General features: G+C 49.9%; 1 protein-coding gene across 7 annotated transcripts in view; it reads right to left on the bottom strand.

The window, feature by feature from the left end:
• TRPM2 (transient receptor potential cation channel subfamily M member 2) overlaps positions 1–19,089 on the bottom strand; it is a 96,052-nt gene that overhangs the window by 18,174 nt on the left and 58,789 nt on the right. For 2 of the 7 annotated variants that reach the window (XM_064279539.1, XM_064279540.1), the window contains exons 21-27: positions 17,863–18,044; positions 17,345–17,477; positions 7,776–7,863; positions 5,786–5,873; positions 4,970–5,127; positions 4,053–4,129; positions 3,504–3,605 (exon numbers count right to left, since the gene is read on the bottom strand). In XM_064279539.1, the coding sequence (XP_064135609.1) occupies positions 3,504–3,605; positions 4,053–4,129; positions 4,970–5,127; positions 5,786–5,873; positions 7,776–7,863; positions 17,345–17,477; positions 17,863–18,044 (828 nt within the window). The other 5 variants (XM_064279543.1, XM_064279542.1, XM_064279544.1 and 2 more) reach the window with 5 other exon arrangements.

Raw genomic sequence — 19,089 nt, 5'->3', positions numbered from 1 at the left:
TAACAATGCAGACGAGAAACTAGATAACTGGAAAAGAAAAGATAACTGGGAGCTCCTAAAAATCAGACACCTATGCTCATCCAAAGACTTCACCAGAAGAGTAAAAAGACCACCTACAGGCTGGGAAAAAGTTTTTAGCTATGACATTTCCGATCAGTGCCTGATCTCTAACATCTACATGATACTGCAAAAACTCAACTAGAAAAAGACAAATAACCCAATTAAAAAACAGGCAAAAGGTATGAACAGACACTTCACTAAAGAAGACATTCAGGTAGCTAACAGATACATGAGGAAACGCTCACGATCATTAGCCATTAGAGAAATGCAAATCAAAACTACAGTGAGATTCCATCTCACTCCAACAAGGCTGGTATTAATCCAAAAAACACAAAACAAAAAATGTTGGAGAGTTTGTGGAGAGATTGGAACACTTCTACTCTGCTGGTGGGAATGTAAAATGGTACAACACTTTGGAAATTGATTTGGCACTTTCTTAAAAAGCTAGAAATAGAACTACCATTTGATCCAGCAATCCCACTCCTTGGAATATATCCTAGAGAAATAAGAGCCTTTACACGAACAGATATGTGCATACCCATGTTCACTGCAGCACTGTTTACAATAGCAAAAAGATGGAAGCAACCAAGGTGCCCATCAACAGATGAATGGGATAAATAAATTATGCTGTATTCACACAATGGAATACTACGCATCGATAAAGAACAGTGAGGAATCTGTGAAACATTTCATAACACAGAGGAACCTGGAAGGCATTATGCTGAGTGAAATTAGTCGGTTGCAAAAGGACAAATATCGTATAAGACCACTATTATACGAACTTGAGAATTAGTTCAAACAGAGAAGAAAATATTCTTTGATGGTTATGAGAGGAGGGAGGGAGGGAGAGAGGGAGGTGGTTTTCACTAATTAGATAGTAGATAAGAACTACTTTAGGTGAAGGGAAAGACAACATACAATACAGGTTAGGTCAGCACAACTGGACTAAACCAAAAGCAAAGAAGTTTCCTGAATAAACTGAATGCTTCGAAGGTCAGTGTAGCAGGGGCAGGGATCTGGGGACCATGGTTTCAGGGAACATCTAAGTCAATTGGCATAATAAAATCTTTTAAGAAAACATCCTGCATCCCACTTTAGAGTGCAGCGTCTGGGGTCTTAAATGCTAGCAAGGGCCATCTAAGATGCATCAATTGGTCTCAATCCACCTGGAGCAAAGGAAAATGAAGAACACCAAGGACACAAGGTGATTACAAGCCCAAGAGACAGAAAGAGCCACATAAACCAGAGACTACATCATCCTGAGACCAGAAGAACTAGATGGTGCCCAGCTACGAATGATGACTGCCCTGACAGGGAACACAACAGAGAACCCCTGAGGGAGCAGGAGAGCAGTGGGGTGCAGACCCCAAATTCTTGTAAAAAGACCAGACTTAACGGTCTGACTGAGGCTATAAGGACCCCAGTGGTCATGGCCCCCAGACCTTCTGTTAGCCCAAGACAGGAACCATTCCCGAAGCCAACTCTTCAGACAGGGATTGGACTGGACAATGGGATGGAAAATGATGCTGGTGAAGAATAAGCTTCTTGAATCAAGTAAACACTTGAGACTATGTTGGCATCTCCTGTCTGGTGGGGAGATGAGAGGGCAGAGGGAGTAGAAGCTGGTGGAATGGACACGAAAAGAGAAAGCGAAGGGAAGGAGCCGGCTGTTTCAACGGGACAAGAGCAATTAGGAGTATATAGCAAGATGTATATAAATTTTTGTATGAGAGACTGACTTTATTTGTAAACTTCCACTTAAAGCACGATAAAAACTTAAAAAATAAAAAGTAGAAAAAAAAAACGTAAAATGCAGGGGGAAAAAAAAAGAAAATAGAAAAGCTGTGTCTTCAAGATTTTGTAACAGGAAATTATACCTAATAAAAATATGTCATAAATAAACAATATAAAAATGTTGATTGTATAAAACCTTTTCTTTTTTTTCTTTATAACATTGCTGAACTACTCTAACTCTTGGGCACATCCATGAAAAAGAGGCAAAGGCTGCTGCCTCCTCTGATGGAGGGGACCGGCTAGTCCCTTCTGAATGCCCCAGGATGTGACACTCCAGGGGTATCATCCAACCCAGTGCTGGAATCTGCACACCATTTGGTTCATCTTTGGGTTGCAATTGTTCACTGGAATTGTGATTTTCTTAAATTTCTTCATGGACCAATTAAAATGATTCTAGAAGGATTCATCTGGAGGGTTAATCATGTCCCCAGGGGAAATCAAGCACACATCCTCTAAGGGTTTTTCATCTTCCTACAGAAATTCAGTTGCACTGTTGACTCTTCCGAAAGGGGTGAGTGGGGGAGACCTCTCTTTTGCACGGTGCAATCAACATAAAAAGCTAAGTAAGCAATAAACAGAAAACAGAAGTGAACGAAAGTTCTTTTTCACTCTATTAAAATCCGCTTGGTCCTCCTCCTTGCCTCAGATATCTCACAGCTGCCCATTCCCTACTGGTATCGGTTAGAACAGGCTGTCACTACCTCGTTATACCTCCTAGGCTCATGCAGTAGACACCCACAGGTCTCTCTTCTTGGACTCTCTCCTCTTGGTTCTTCATACAGCAACCAGATTCACCTTCCTAAATACCACCTTGCCCATGGCTTCTTATCATCCAGAGCTAAAAGTCTGGGGCTAAAGCCACTCCTGGCCTGGGCTTTCTTTTCACCACCACCCCCCTACCCCTGCATTCTCCATCATCTCCTTACACAACTGTGGCTTCTTGCTCCACAGCATTTCCCACCACCCTCACCTCACTGCTGCTCTGGGTTGTTCCTCAGGCCCTCTTGCCCTCCTCTGAATTCTGACAGTCCCTCCCACCAGCCCCTGGTGCCAGGTCCCCCACTGCACCCCGAGCTCCTCCAAGCAGGGAAAGGTCCTTCACCACCTTGAACCCCCAGAGTCTAGCACACATAGGGGTTCAACAAACGCCCGTCGGGAGTGACTGCTAGAAGCCACTGACACCTTCGTGCTTGGTTCTCCTCCCCTGTAAGATGGGATGCAATGCTGGCCCACAAGGATAAAATGATGGAGGGGAGCATGGCCATGCCTCAAAGGGAGCAACAACCATCCCTCCTCTGGGGCCACCCTTCATACTCCATGGAGCTTTCACCTAATGTCATTTTCACAGAACTATTGAGTCACTGGGCACAGTCATCCCCCTGTGACTGCTTTCCGAATCAAAGTCTGAGAAGGTTAGTCAGGCCTGAGGGACACAGTAAGGCCCAGCTGGGATAGCTGCTGCCCTCCCACCCCACCTCACTGTCTGTGGGGAGAGTGTAAAGGATGGCTCAGAGCAGGGAAACTGAGCAAATGCTTCAAGTGAACATGGGAAACCTGATCCCAAGAGTAAAACCCCAAAGGCATAGCCCCACCAAGGGCTGGGCTCAGGGGGAGCCGTGATTGACCAATGACTGGGCTCCTGCACTCACAAGGGAAGGCCGTCGCAGACTGCGTAGGGGCCATGGAAGCTCCGGCGGTCCACCAGCCCATCCATAGTGTTGTAATTGATCTTGGACAGCAGCTCCAGGGAGCTGGAAAGAGAGAGAAGACCCGGCCCCTGACCAGCAGACCACAAGCAGTAGCACTTTGAGGACATGTGAAGGGGCTCGGGCGAGGAATCACAGGACTCTGCTCTGAGTCTCCTTGGTGGCCTGCATGGCTGCCCCTGGGCCCAGCACTCAGAGCAGAGTCTCTGGATCACAAGCCCAGAGTGGCCTGCAGCTGGCTCAGCCATCATCCTCTTAGTGGGTCCACACAGCCTCTCCTCATCCCAGGACCCGGAGTCTGTGGGAAGGTTGACCACCCTGGCCCTGGGGCATAGCAGACCCTCTTCAGGAAGGATGGGATCGCCACGCTGGCCCCCGAGAGAGACTCCAGCAGTGGGCAGTTCTGTGGGGGACCCCGCCCTGCTCCTCCCCATCCCACCCCATCTTGAGGTAGGGAAGTGGGAGCAGGTCAAAGAGGCAGCCCACTCTCACCTCCCCACAGGGTCCACAACTGCCTTGTCCTTCCTCTCAGCCGTGTAGAAGGGAGGGTCGTAGATCACAAACTCCATCTGCAGCAAAACAGGGTGGTTCTTCCCTCAGCTTTTTACCCCCCATCCAAAGCTCAGGCTGGGCCCCCAGAATGGTCAGAGGGTGGATCCTCTCCTCACAGTGCTCACAGCCGAGGCTGGCTTCTCAGCCTGGATCCCAAGACCAACCCCCCAAATCCATAGAAACAGATCTAAGCAAGAGCAGGACTGGGGAAGAACCTCAGAGGTACACCACCCCTGGGAATGCCCAGAGGGGGCTGGCAGCCAGGACTGCCGGTCTGAGCTGGGCTGTACAGGTAAGACTGAGTCCAACTGGGGGGGGGAGGGGGGACAGGTCCTGGGAACACAGCAACTGAGGCACAAGAATAGGGATGCCCCCGGGAAGCCTAGAGACAACAGCCCAGAGTGTTCCAAAAAGGCCAGAGACAAACAGCTGCACAGGGGGCAGGTGTCCACCTCTCCCTTATACTCAAGTGGCACACAGGGGATCAGGGAGGGTTCACTGTGGATGGTGGAATCTAGGATAGGCAGAGTCTGGATGGCTGGACAAAGATCAGGCCTCAGGACAGCTCTGGGCTGCAGAAGGGGAGAGGAGGGAAGGACTGGTGTGTGGTGTGGCGTGGTGGCCAGAGTGCCAGCTCTGGAGACAGGTCCCTGGCCTCAAACCCCAGCCCTGACACTTCTATCATGTGGCCCCAAGCTACTGGACCTCTGTGGGCTTTGGTTTCCTCATCCATCACCCACTGGGTGGTCAGTGGAAGGACACGGCAGACGAAGCTGTGACCAAGCCATAGTCATTAATCCCACCCATGGCCGCTGTAGGTGGGACAGCCCTCGCCCCGCCTCCAGGACAGCACTCACCTCCCAGGGTACCTTCTCATCGGGTACGGGGAAGCGTGGGACTGGGGAGCTGGGGTAGAGGAGGTGACGGGCGTTCACATGGTACAGGTCATCCTGGTCCTCCACCTTCTGCCTGCTGCCCGGTGCTAGGTCCTGCTCCTCAGGGGCCTTCTGGGGGGCTGGGAACAGTGCCACAGAGCCTGATACAAGGCCTTGCCTGCAGGTCAGGGGCGCCCTCTGTGGTCACCTCACATATATTCAGCCTCCTCCAGCTCCCTGGGCCCCGACAGCTGAGCAGTGTCCAATGCAGGCCTCCTCCTTGTGGCCCTGGGAGGACTTCGCTTTGCCTGCAGTCTCTCAGCCCCTGGGGTCAGGGCCAGCATTCTCCCAGCCTCTTGTGTGGCAGCCACAAGCAAAAGTCCCTGTCGTTAGTGGAGCCCACAGCTGGGTAATGAGGCTGAATTTGCTCCTCTGGGGCCAGTGACACCAAGGGGGGGGGTCACTCATGTCTGTTTCCTGACCAGCTACACATGTAGGGAGAGGGACTTTGCTCCTTGCCGCTCCGTGGCAGTGCTGGTCTTGGCTCTCTCCTGGGCTGCTCGTCCTCCACAGCATGGTGCAGGAGCGGAAGGGGACAGTGGGCTGGCCTGAGCCTAGGTGTGGGCATCTGGAAGGTGGGGCCCAGGTCCCTAAGTGGCAAGTCTAGGGCAGCCCTGCTGGGCTCAGGAAACAGGTACCAGGAGCAGAGGTAGCCACGCATCACCTCTTCCCCTGAAAGACTCCAAGATGCAAAGCACATGGTAGGGGAGGCCCACTGTGCCCCAGGCACTCACTCACCTGAAGCCGGGGCTTCCACCCCGAAGCCGAAGCCGCCATCCCTTAGGGCCCTCACAATCCAGTGCAGCGCTCTGGCTGTCTGGGCCATCTGAAAGGCAAGTCCCAAAGATCTGGTGAACATGGGCTGTGGCCCTACTCCCACAGCATACCCACCCCCCCACTCTCCTGCCCACCCCTGGCAAGGCTGGCAGCCCCTCACTCCCCAGGGAACCCGGCATCCCCGTTGAAAGCCATCCTGTCTCCCAAAGGGGGTTGGCTGCTGACCGCCATACCACCTGAGGGCCCCACCCACTCATGAGGCACAAATTACCCCACACTGGGGTAATTGCACACTGGGGGCAAGTTAACCACTTCAACCATGCTCCCCTTGGACTGTGCTCCCGGCCCGACACTTCCCTGGAACCTCCCCCCACCCCCCACCTCCCAGCACTGCATCAGCCCTGCCCCTGCACTTTGACGATGGGAGTTGATGTCTGCACCCCCGGCCTGTAGCTGCTGAGGGCGGGGCAATGCCGTCTTCACCTGGGCATTTAGAGGCCAGCTCTGGACGCAGCACCGAGTTGGTGCACAGGAAACGTGGATGGAAGGGAGGGAAGGAGGAAGGGAGGAAACTGGTCCACGGCAGAGCTGGGGCGCCTGGGCTTTGGCCAGCCTGTGAGGAGACTGTTCTGAACCCCACCTTGCAATAAGCTGCCTGTCCTGGCCCAAAAGATTGGGAGCTTTGTTGTGGGCCTACTGACAAACGAGCAATCAATGAGTACTGACGGAGGGGCAAGGCAGGAGATGCCCCGGATGTAAAGAACCAGCACCAAGCGGGACAATGGATGGGGGTGGACTCATGCCCCACCCCCATGGTAACACACGGGCAGTGGTCTGTTCTTCCCAGGACTCCGCAGACATCAGTCAGCTGTACTGAGCTGCTGTCAGACCCCAGCCAATGCCCAGCTTGAGCCCCAGCTGGGGCCAGTCCTCAGCAATCGAGGCCCTTGACCAGGCTCCACCGTCCCTGCTCACTGCCCCATTCTGAGCCCATGCCTGGCCAGCCCCTCTCCCCCCACAGCCCCTGCAGCTCCAGATTTCCCAGTCTGCTCACATTCCATCTCCCCTGACTTACCAAGCACACGGGGAGCACACCCCAGCCCTACAGGTCAGGGGACCCCAGGCCAGCCCTGCCACCACCCACCACAACTGCACCCCTCATTCTTTGCCCCACTGGTGATTGTCTTCAGCCCCTCTTCTTGTAATAACAAGCTCCCTTCACACCTAAGCCCCACCGCTGTGACCCCACGTATCAATCATTGGGGGTGTGCCCAGTAAGTCCGCACTGTCCTTACTGGTATCACTTCTCCACCCAATCCATCCACTCAGAAGTTCAAAAGCAACCTCCCTTTGTCCCCTGTGGCACACCCTCCCGCCCTCCCTGAGAAAGCAGCAGGGAGACCACTGTTTAAGCTTTTTAGTTCTCCCTGCCTGAGTAGGTCAAGGCCCCGGCTCAGAGTCCTGCAGCAGCACCAACTCAGACCCCCAACCTCCCAGGAGGGTGGGAGGCTTAACTGTCCCAGTTAAGCCAGTTGCCTCTGAGTGACCCACCTCTGACTCATGGTGCCCCTATGTGTGTCAGAGCAGAACTGTGCTCCATAGGATTTTCCATGGCTGATTTTTTTGAAAGCAGATTACCAGGCCTTTCTTCCAAGGTGCCTCTGGGTGGACTTGAACTGCAAACCTTTCCGTTAGCAGCTGAGTGCATCAACCATTCGCACCACCCAGGAACTACTCCAGACCCACCTAGGAGCACCTATTTCCCATATGCTGGAGCTCAGCTAAGGAGACTTTGGGTAGAAATTTTCCGGAGGACAAAAATAGTGCCTCTTCCCATTGGGAAAGGTTGCCTGGACATCCAGTCCCCTTCTCTCTGTCGTGTTCCCAGAGTGCCTTTGATACCACCACGCCACCCTATGCCCCATAAGCAGAAGCCCCAGCTCAAACCCACCTGCTCCTCCAGGGAGGTCAGTCTCTGCTCCAAGGAGCCTGACCTCTTCGTTCGATCCATGTCCAGCAGCTCCACCATGGTGTCGACCCTGGAAGAGGACACGGCTGAGTTCATCACGGGCAGGCCGGGGTGCTCTTAGGCGTTTACAAAACACAATGCCAATCTGCAAATGGCCTGGTCAGATCCAGAAACCCAGGCTCTATGCCAACTCTAATGCCAGTCTTCTTAATTTGAAAATTATTTATATGTTTCAGCTATAGAATGAACACGGCCTGATGGCCCAAATGAGAAGATCTCTTAGCAAATGAATTATCCAGGCCCCTACAGGCCTTTTTATGAGTAACTGCAGTTGATTCTTGTTATTCACAGTAGTTATGTTCTATAACCACCACCCGTCTGTCAGTTTGTCACGCTGTAGTGGCTTATGTGTTGCTGTGATGCTGGATGTTATGCCACTGGTATTTCACATACCAGCAGGGTCACCCATGGTGGACAGGTTTCAGTGGAGTTTACAGACTAAGACAGACTGGGAAGAAAGGCCTGGTAATCTACTTTTGAAAATTAGCTAATGAAAACCTTATTGATCACAATAAAGCACTGTCCAATATAGTGCTGGAAGTGGAGCCCCTAGGCTGGGAGGCATTCAAAGTACACGGCGGCTGCAACAATGAACTAAAACATACCAACGATCGTGAAGATGGCACAAGACCAGGCAATGGTTTGTTCTATTGTACTTGAGTTGAAACCGACTTAATGGTAACTAATGACATGTTCTATAAAGTCACTGCAAACTGAACTATCAAATACTGAGCCACTTCTCCAGGGAAAGTACGGAGTGGGGTTCCTGTGAGTCTCTGGTCACAACATTTTCATCAACCAATCAATACATAGTTTTATGTATACTTCTGTTTAAAAACACCTTATCTGGCAAGAGCTACTAGGAGTACATAAAAAAATGTGTATATAAATTTTTGTATGAGAGACTGACTTGACTTGTAAACTTTCACTTAAAGCACAAATAAAAAGAGAAAAAACACTTTATATAACATATATTGCTGATTTATCAACATTGAACTCATGGCCAACAGCACCATAACTCGTGCCTAAACGAGCCTTATCTAACACACATATTTTCTCTGTAAGGCACACCACAGCCTTCTTGCATTTAAGAACACCAGACAGCGTATCAGCACCACACTTGGGGGCTGTTTTAAACAGTGAAGTCATCACCTGAAGGGGAAACAGGCTTTGTGAGGCTGAACACAGGCGCCCCCATGTGGTCCACTAATTCTCCACAGTTTGCATTCTTACCTAAGCCCCTGGCATGGAGCCCCTACTGTCTACCACCACTATGAAAGTTCTGCTGTCCCACTGCAGAGTACAGAGATCCGCTTTGGTCCTGCAACCACCCAGGACTTGGCTTCCTATGTAAGTCTCCCTAGTTAAACTCTTTCACTGCCACACTGGGGTTGCCCAACTCTTTCTTCAGTCTCTTGGCACCCTCCAATTTTGGAGGTTAATTTCAAGTTACTGGTTCATGCCTGAACAGCTGGTGAGCCACTTGCTATGGTAGAGGCATGGCTCCACAAATGACTCAGGGTTCTGCCAACTTCTCCCAGATCTTCTGACTTTCAGAAATACCCAAGACTGAGGGTTAAGCCTAGGTCCCTCTGTCACCAGAGGGGACAAAAGGCCTTTATGTCACAATTAAAGTTCAATGAGGAAATAAAAAGAATTGTATGTCTTGGGTTTTAAGATACCAGTGCACAGGTGACTATGATCTCTATAACATGTGGCACCAAAATGAGGAAAACTTTTGGGCCTGAGATCACCATCATTGAGACCCTTGCCCAAGCCTGACTATGGATAAGTCCCTTCAGGGCTCCTTCAAACTCATATTATATGTATTGATGATGTTGATGTATTAATGTACACCTTTGTAAACTTTTGCTTCCAAGTCCTGAAGGCAATTGCTGCAGTTGGGGTCATTTTAGTGGGGCACATGGGAACTGTGACGTGGACTATAGCTATTAGCCTGGCCATTCAATCTGGCCACTGACAACCTCAGACTGACATATAAAGCGAGCCCCTACGGGGACAAGACACCTGAATAAAAATCAGTTCCACTCCTGATAAGCTTCAGTTACTTACGTGGATGGTCACCAGAAAGGCCCCTATGCTGAGAGAAGAAAACCACCAACCAGCAGACTCCTCTTGCCAACAGACAGCAGAGGCTGAAGAGTCGTCTGCTCCTGAGCAAAGACATGTGCAACTGACCACCTCCTGGATTTAAGAGAGGATGGCCCATGGGGATTCATACGCCATCCTAGACTAGGTCCTTCAGACATAAACTGCCACTGTCATCAGAATATGCTGAACAGCATAGAAAAGCTGATCTGTCTATGAGATCCTGGCCAAGGCTAAAGCCTGCCCAGGGACAGATTCCAAAGCCAACAAGCCAGGGCTTTCTCAGCAGCTAGTCATATTGGGGCCTCTTATCCTATACAGAGGCTTCTGCTGGATCTTGAACGAACCCTTCACGCCCTATATTACCCCCCATGCCATGTGGGCAATTGAGCATCTCAGTGGACAGGCTTAAACAGCTGATGGGAGGGGACAAGACAACCCTGGCCTCAACTGTATGCATCTCAGGCAAGCAGTCTGGGGTCCCAATGCAGCAGTTCCCTGCAAGGGGATTTCTTATTAGCACTGTTATATTTGCATCTATTCTATAAAATGTGCTTCTTTTGTAAACAACTGTTCTCTGGGTTCTCTGAGAGGTCACTGCCTCAAGACTAGGACAAACAGGCTGGGTGGCTGTACCTGGGCAACCCTCACCTCAAGTCCCACGAGATGGGGGAGGCAGGGAGGGAATTGTTAATGTCGTCTCTTTTTCTTCTCAGATTATCTCATCCATGGACCTCATTGATACAGGCTTTTGCTAGACCTACCAATCAGACCAACTGTAGCTCTCTCAACATTTGAACCAAGATGACAAGTCATCTCCCCTCATTGATCCAGCTGATCTGTCAGCAAGAAAGACACCTCATGGACCAACTGATTGTATAACCTGGTGTGCTGAGGAGATGGTGTTATAATTGAAGACAGTCAACTCCACTACTCATGGAAAACATTTTTAAAGTATGAAAGTTTGCTGTGGGGAGTGTGCCAACTTTAGAAGGAAATTTCTTGCTGTGTGTCAAAAATATAAACAGCATGAGACTGGATGGTATGACTCTGAGAATGGTACTTTTAAGACTGAGTTTGACGCTACTCCGGACGTGGAGAATTTGCAGAATATGACTAGGTGGTCCAGAGCACACTGACTGAATACACCAAGTCTGAACTAGCCTGGTCTGGCAATGGTAATACCTTGCTCAATTGTGCTGAGAAAGCAAGCTTTTGTATTACTTGTACCGAAATGTGTACGGTTCCTATAATGTGCCATGTTGGGAAAAACATGCTGTTTTTACATAAATGAACCAGAACATGTTATACCTACATAAAAAAAAAAAAAAAAAATTTATAAGATTGGACAAATGCAGCCCTTTGGTCTATTCTTTTGGCTTGTATTAAGCCACAACTGGGATGGCTGGTTGGGATCTCTCCTCCAAGCAGACCTGATCAATCTTCTGGGGACAGTCCTACTAGTAACTCTCATTAAATGCTGCCTCAAAGGATGCACAGATATAACATCCGCCAGAGTTATGCACCAAACCACGGACATGCAGCTCAACATCCAAAATGGGTGGTGGGCATGCCAGGACTTGGTATTGCTTTGCTTCTTTTCCTGGCACCCTGATGGGAGTCAGGGGTGGATTATTGGGGAATGGTCTGTCTCTATGCCTCGCATTCAGGCCACCTAAGTAAAGGCCTTGGGCCCAGAGCATTCTCTGATAAGGAGGCTGGAAGTTGGCTTGCCTCTCCCAGTGCCTTTTCCTTATTAGAGAAGCCTTAGCCCTGTCCTGGGAGCACAGGAACTTTCTCTGTCTCTTGCTCATGCATTGGCACCTGGCCAACCCCACTTCTATATCTATTACCAGCAGGGAGGGAATGGGGTCTCTCATACTGTGACACAAGAGGGAAGCATGCCAGATTTTAAGAGCCGGTCTCAGGGGAGTGGGCTGAAGGGGAAGCAGGCTTTGTGTAGCCAAACATGGGTGCATCCATGTGGTCTACTACTTCACTACAGTTTGCATTCTTATGTAAGCCCTTGGCATGGAGCCACTACTGTCCACCACCACTATAGAACCTCTGCCTTCCCACAGTGGGGTGTGGAGATTTGCTTTGGTTCTGCAGCCACCCAGGACTTGGTCTCATATGTAATTCTCCCCAATAAAACTCCTCTACTGCCACACTGGAGTTGCTTGCCTCTTTCCTTGGTCTCTCACCACCCTCAAATATTGGAGGCAAATTCCAAGTCACTGGTCCATCCCTGGACACCAACAAAAAGTACAAAGATGCTAAAAATGTGGCACTACGTACAGCATGAAAAGAACACTTGTTTGCAGTATGAGAGCTGAAACAAGAAGGCAGGCCTTGGCCTTGTTCCACCTCAGCTGGGAATGTGCGTGCTGGCTGACTCAAATTTGCTGTTGCTCTACACATGGCCACGAATGATAGCAAAAGGTGCCACAAGTATTGATTTGGGGTCACACATAAATTTTAGCAAATAGATGAATTTGCAAATACTCAAATAACAAGAATCACCTGTACACCTACTCCTCATTATCAACTATCTCATCCAACATTTCGCATTTACAACAATGGTAAAAATGTACTATCCAACTATTGTGTGCATTAATGACGTATGTCTGACATTAACAAATGCCAAGGTGCAAGGCAAGAGTAACACTGGCTATGATGGTTAAGATTGTGTGTCAACTTGGTTGGCCCATGATTCTCAGTGGTTTGGCAGTTATGTAATGATGTATTATTTAATGATGTATTTGGCAATTATGTAATGATGTAACCTGGCAGTTGTGTAATGGGGGATGTAGTCATCCCCCATTATGTGATCTGATGTGGTCATCCTCCATTTTCACATGACACTAATTTTCCCATAACAACCTGGTCTTTGGAACCTAACCATGTCAATAAGTGATAGGGGGTGTATTTATGAATATCTGCATAGGCCAACTCTGACAGCTTATTAGATGCAGGTGTGTGAAATGCACACCTGCCTGAGCTCAGCTCACCTGGATTTGCCCTCAGCCTATTACACCACTGGCTTTGGAAACTAAGTCACAATGATAAAGCTCCTTCTGGGTGCAGGTGGGCAGTTTGTTGGTTTGAGGTAGCATGTTGCTGATGTCATTTTGGTAATGTTTGCTTTTTTCTTGTTTTATTTTTCTAAATATAAGAATTTCTCTCATTTTTGGCGCATTGTATTTATACTTGAAAGAATTACACGACCAAAACTTTTTTCAAAACTCCCTTATCTGCTTTTGCCCAAGGTTTCTTGTACTTCCTTTCCTCACAGTCTCATCTCCAAATATATTCTTTTGTAACAAAACCAACAACCATTTTAGCAACCAACAAATGTTGAACTAGGGATGTGATCCACTTTAAACAGTTATTGGGGAAAAGGGAAGACAATAATGTAAGTAAGGGCCTAAGACTTTACCTTAGCCCAGACTACATATTGCTTAAATATCGCAAAGCCATTTACCTGCTCCCTCTCTTTTTCCTAGCCAGCTTTGCAAAGATGCTGCAATGGTTGTTGGAAAGAAGGTGATGAAGCACATTTAGATGCCTGTGAGTTCAGTCAATACGATGTGGGAACCTTCTAGATTTGCAGATACTGCTTGACAGTGGCCCAACAAAACCCACCCCTGTCTGCAAGTCCATCGGGATAGTGGAGAAAGGCAGAGCTTTCCCTGAGGTGAGGAGCCTGGATTAGCTCAGCCACAAGGAAGAGTGATGGTGACACCCCACGCTGCACCCACCCTGGGCCATAGATTTCGCAACAGGTTCAGGGAGAGTCGGTGTCCAGGCCACTGGGCCTCTGTAATGGCCATGGTGTACTTTCACCATTTCTCCATCACCCTGTCTTTTGAAAGATTCTATCAAATCACATAAATTTTTGCTAAACGTATGTATGCACACACTGGAGCTTCTAAGCAATGAAAGGGATATGTTAGCACACCAGTTACCATTCCAGCTAAGACATACTCCATGGACTCATCTTGAGAAAATTGCTTTTTCAACCTCCAGAAATAATGAAAGGAGCCCAGCAGCTTCCCTGGACACCCACGCTGAGAATGTGGGTTCAGACCAACCTTGTAGCTCCTGCTAGCCTTTGGCTCCTGAACTGCCCGTAGCCCCAGTGGAACAATAAGTGAGCTGAGTTCACATTTGGGGATGATTCTTTTGAGCACAGACTAGTATCCTTAAGTCAGGAGACCTCAAAATCACCAGGGCCTGTCTTCAAATCCAGATAGCACTGCCTATAGGGGCCACTGGGCTAACAAACTTTCTAACTCTCCTAGGTCCTCATTTCTTCATTGGTAAAAATGGAATTTACAGTCCCTACCTTTCAAGGGTGTAGAAGAGTTAAGTGAGTAGCTGCAGGTAACGTATTTGGCACACTGGAAGCCTTAAACTGTACTCATGGGTGTTCTAGCTCTTGCTATAGTGGTCATCCATCTTGCTGTGTGGCCTGCCAGGCCCGCGGTTCTGTTGATGAGTGTCCTGACATGCAAATCCCCCTGTATGTAAACCTGAAACCACCTGTCTGAGACATTCCAGAGCAACACTCCCGTAGCATCTAAACCTGGGCACACCCATTGTTCAAAGTCAAATGATGTTAAATGACACCATCAGTCGAGGCCATTCTTTGGCAGAAGGGGTCAGGGTGCTATACAGACTTCAGGCACTTCTTCTCTGATGTGATAATCAGAGGAGAAAGTCAGGGCTGAGCAGGCTTTGGAGACCTGCAATTCTGCAGCTGGGGCCAGCTGCAGCTCCAGAGGCCCATAGCATTGACAGAGTGCTACGGGGCACCAGGGCCAGCTCTAGGTCTGAGGACGTTGCGGGGAACATGTTGGATTCTGCCCCTGTTCTCAAGGAGCTCACACCTACGGTGGGCAGGTGGATCCTCAACCAACCAGTCAACTAATCAACCAACACTAGACCTTGGAAACCACTAAAAAAAAAACCACTGCCGTCAAGTTGATTCTGACTCATAGTGACCCTATAGGACAGAGTAAAACTGCCCCATGGAAGTGCTAACAATTTTAAAAAGGAAGAGTATGGGGACAGAGTGGCTGGGAGACAGGGAAGATCCCAACAATGAGGTGACCCCTGAACAAAGAGCTGGCAGATCCCATGTTTTCCTGGGAGAAGACTGTCCCAGCTGAGGGAGAACCAAGGGCTCAACTGGATGTCAGTGTCCCCTGACTGAAGCAAAGTGTGCACCCCTGCTGGATCACACAGCATCAGAGCTAGAAGGGGCTTTGGCCATCAGCTAGCTCTTCACCACTGACACCATCATCGTCATCACTGTCATCACCAGTATGCAGCAGCAACAATAAAAACGACAACCTATAGCAACTAATGCTCATGAAGTGTGCTATATAAATAAGCAAAACATAGCCTCTTCGTAGCAAGCTGGGACCCTGTTCTAGGCTGAGTTCTCTAGAGAAGCAAAACCAGTGAAGCGTATAAATATATATAGAAAGAGAGATTCGTGTCAAGGAAACAGCTCATGCAGTTGTAGGGGCTGTGATGTCCCAAGTCCGTGGGTCAGGAGAGAGGCTTCTCCTGATTCACAGAGCTGCAGAGGCCAGTGAACCCAAGATCAGCAGCCTGGAGAGCAGGGCTGTTGCTCACAGGCTGTGAAGATCAACGAATCCCAAGATCGGCAGGCAAAACCACAAGTAAGCTGCTAGCTCAAATCCCAGGAACAGGAGGTCAGATGAACGAGAGCCAGCTGCAGGATCCAGAATGAGCAAGAGCCCCCAAGCCCTGCCTGAGCGTCTGCCCACACTCGATGCAGGCCACACACTGAAGGAAACTTCCCTTCAGTTGATTGGCTACTCACAGTAGATCCCATCATGAGAGTGATTTCACATCAAATCTCAACAGGGAAGTGATCACAACATTACACGACTGTCAAAACACTCAAAATCAAGGTCCAGCCAAGTTGACACCGAATCTTAACCATCATAGACCTGTTAGCAAAAAAGCCCACTAGTGCCAAATTCAAATTTTCGCACATCCAGCTTTTTTAAAAGTAGGCCAAATATGCAGAATTTTAACCTTTTGGAGCCTCACATATCCCATGAAACTGCACTCAACATCTGCTAACCTTAGATAAGATAAACCCCGTAGTTATAAAGACCCCAAGCTACTACTGCCCTTGAGAGCTCTCTGACCCAGAGACTCCACCTTGCTGCTGTGGGACATCACCTATACATGTAAGTCCTGGCTCTGATTCCCCCTTCTTCCCTGGGGGTTCTCTTGCCCTCTTGCCTTCCTGGCATCCCCCCACAATTGCCTTCGAAGTGTCTCTGCTGTGCAGCACCTGTCAAAGCGCCAGCCTCAATACATACTTTGCCACCTCACAGTCATATCTCTTTCCTTGGTCAGCTCCCAAATCTCTCACACTCACCGCAGAGTGCTGACATCTCCAGCACCGTACTCAATGCTTACCATGCCAATCCCACCCCATCCTCAAAACAGCTCTATGTGATGGACGCTACCACTGCCTCTGTTTTACAGATGAGCGAGGGAAGTGTGGAAAGGCAGAGGCACACATGGGGATATCTCCAAGAAGAGGAACAGCTGGCCTGATCCAGAGCACTCATTCCCCTGCCATGGCTCTGAGACACTCATCTCTCTCATGGAACAGTCCCCACCAGGGACCAGGCACTGCCCGTAGCAAGATGGCTGGACATCTCCTTCCTCCTGCTCCCACATTTGATGAGGAGCCTGGGCCCAGGGTGAGAGGCAGGGCCTGGCCCACCATAAGAAGCACGTGGACAGCAAGGTTTCCTCTATTGTATTCTGATAGGAAGTTAAGGCCTTGCTGGTCCTACTAGGGTCAACAGGTTGGGGGCGGAGAGAAGGAAGCAGAAAGATCTTTCCCCAACCTTACCCTGGCATTCTGGACAAAAGCAGAGTAGAAGGAACAGAGAATGGGGAGGATGGTGCTGACTGACCCCACCCTGCAAGGCCCAGCAGAGTTACAGCAAGGCCATGCTACCGGGAAGCTCAGAGAGCAGAGAAACTGTCCTCAAAATAATTCTGAACTCCGGAAGGGCATACCCTCCCAGGCCTCCCAGAGGTACCTGCCCCTCCTCCAGGCCAGCTGAGACTCTCCTTCCAGCCTCCCTCCCCTCCTGGCCTCTAACAGGAAGTCAGGAGGGTCAGCCCCACCCCCTAGCCAGGTGTGAACCCCCAGGTGGGGACACAGGTGGCCTTTCAAGCCCCTGTCCTAGCCACAATCAGTGCCCAGTCGTCCTTAGGACCCCAGATGGCCACAGATAGAGTGCTGGGCCCAGGCCCTGAGGCTGAGGTTTCCCACCCAGAGGCCACCACCTGGCCTCCCCAGGTGGGACACATACTTATTGCCAATGTCTTGGATCCTCTGCTCAGGCCTCTGCTTCAGCTGGTACTGCTGGTTCTGCAGGTAGTTCTCTTTCAGGTAGATCTCCCAGGACAGGAGAGCTGCCTCCTCTTTCTTCTCCAGCTTGTCTTCTGTCAGGTAGACCAGACAGAGGAAACATAAATTCCATGTGAGGAGGGCAGGTGAGGCTCTGACCTGAAGGACCTTAGGGAGGGGGAGGGACAGGTGAGGGCTGACCCATGGGATCTGAGTGGGTGGCAAGGGGCGCATTGGGCACCGGGCTGGTTTCTGGGCTGCAGGAAAAGTTTGCCCACTGCCCACTCCAGAGGGCTACTGAGCACAGACTGGCGCCTGCTAAAGGGTGGTGGGAGACAGGAGTGGAGGGAGGGCCCATGTGGTGTGCACTGCTTTGGAGCATCCAAGATCCTATGGGCGCCACCATGCCCACCCCAAACATATCTTCACTCAAAAGTGACCAGGGAGAGCACTGTGGGTGCAGCAGGAGAACCGGCTTACTGAGCTGCGTGTGCCTCTTGGGTGGGATCTTGAGGATGACCCTATTGACCAGGAGCTGCACGTGGTTGAGGAGAATGAAGGGTGGTGGGGCCGGGGGCCGGCCGTGGTACTCCACGATCAGGTCATGGCGCTGAAACTTCCAGATCTGGTCTGTGTGCTCCTGGACCTGCTGAAATGTGTAGCTGGCGGGGGCAGAGGGGGCAGTGGTTACCCAAGAGCAAGGAGACCCATGAACGCTCTTCCTTATAACCCACGCCCCACTTCACTGCCCCGGTGTCTGTGGCGCTGTACAATAATTTAATGAAAGAAAAACACTACCTGGGACAGCAATTATCAAGGCAGAAAAAGACCATTCAGCCAGAAAGCTTAACATTTGTGAGCTTCTTGGGAGCCACAGTGAGAAAACAAAAAGAGCAAATAGATTTTAGATTTTGTCAACCTTGCTAGGGAATAAAATAAAATGGTTGCTTATGGGGAGGGAGACATTCTCCTGGCATTTAAGTCTAAAATGAGTTTATCGGCTGAATCTGGTTTGAGGACAGACAGAACTGGTAGCATCTTCGCAGGCTTCACTCAGACTCATGATCCACATGGCACATCTTCCTCTTGCTGGTGAACCTCGGCAGAGCCAAGTCCAGGTGGAGGGAAGGCCTCCTGAGGGGAGGTTGGCCCGGCAGGGCAGAAACACAGACCCTGTTGCTCCGCTTGACCCAGGGAGAGTCCCGCCCCGTCGGCCCCGTTTTGGTCTCGCTAGCCCAGTTCTTCCAGCACACATTCAGGGCCTCTCAGTGTTCAGAAACCCAGTTGTCGTGGAGTTGGCTCCAACTCATGGTGACCCTATGTGTGTCAGAGTAAAACTGCGCTTCCTAGGGTTTTCCATAGCTGATTTTAGACAGCCAAGCCTTTCTTCCAAGGCCCCTTTGGGTGGACTTGAACCTTCACTCTTTTGGTTAGCAGCCAAGATTGTTCACTGTTCACCAACCGGGGACTCTGTGACTTAAAACAACACTTGATTACCTTATAGTTCTGGGAGGCAGAAGTCTCAAACGGGTCTCACTGGGCCAAACCAAAATGTGGGAACACTCCAACCTTTGATTCTGTGGTTATTTCTCCCTCTCTGACTCTGACCCTTCTGCTTCTTCTCTCTTTGCCTTGTGGTGACATTGGCCCTACCTGGATAATCCCCCACCTCAAGGTCCCTAACTTAATCCCATCTGCAACATTCCT

Source organism: Loxodonta africana, chromosome 2 (genome assembly GCF_030014295.1).
Source record: "Loxodonta africana isolate mLoxAfr1 chromosome 2, mLoxAfr1.hap2, whole genome shotgun sequence".
Classification (NCBI taxonomy): Eukaryota; Metazoa; Chordata; class Mammalia; order Proboscidea; family Elephantidae; genus Loxodonta; species Loxodonta africana.
This window is presented reverse-complemented; position numbering and strand designations above follow the sequence as displayed.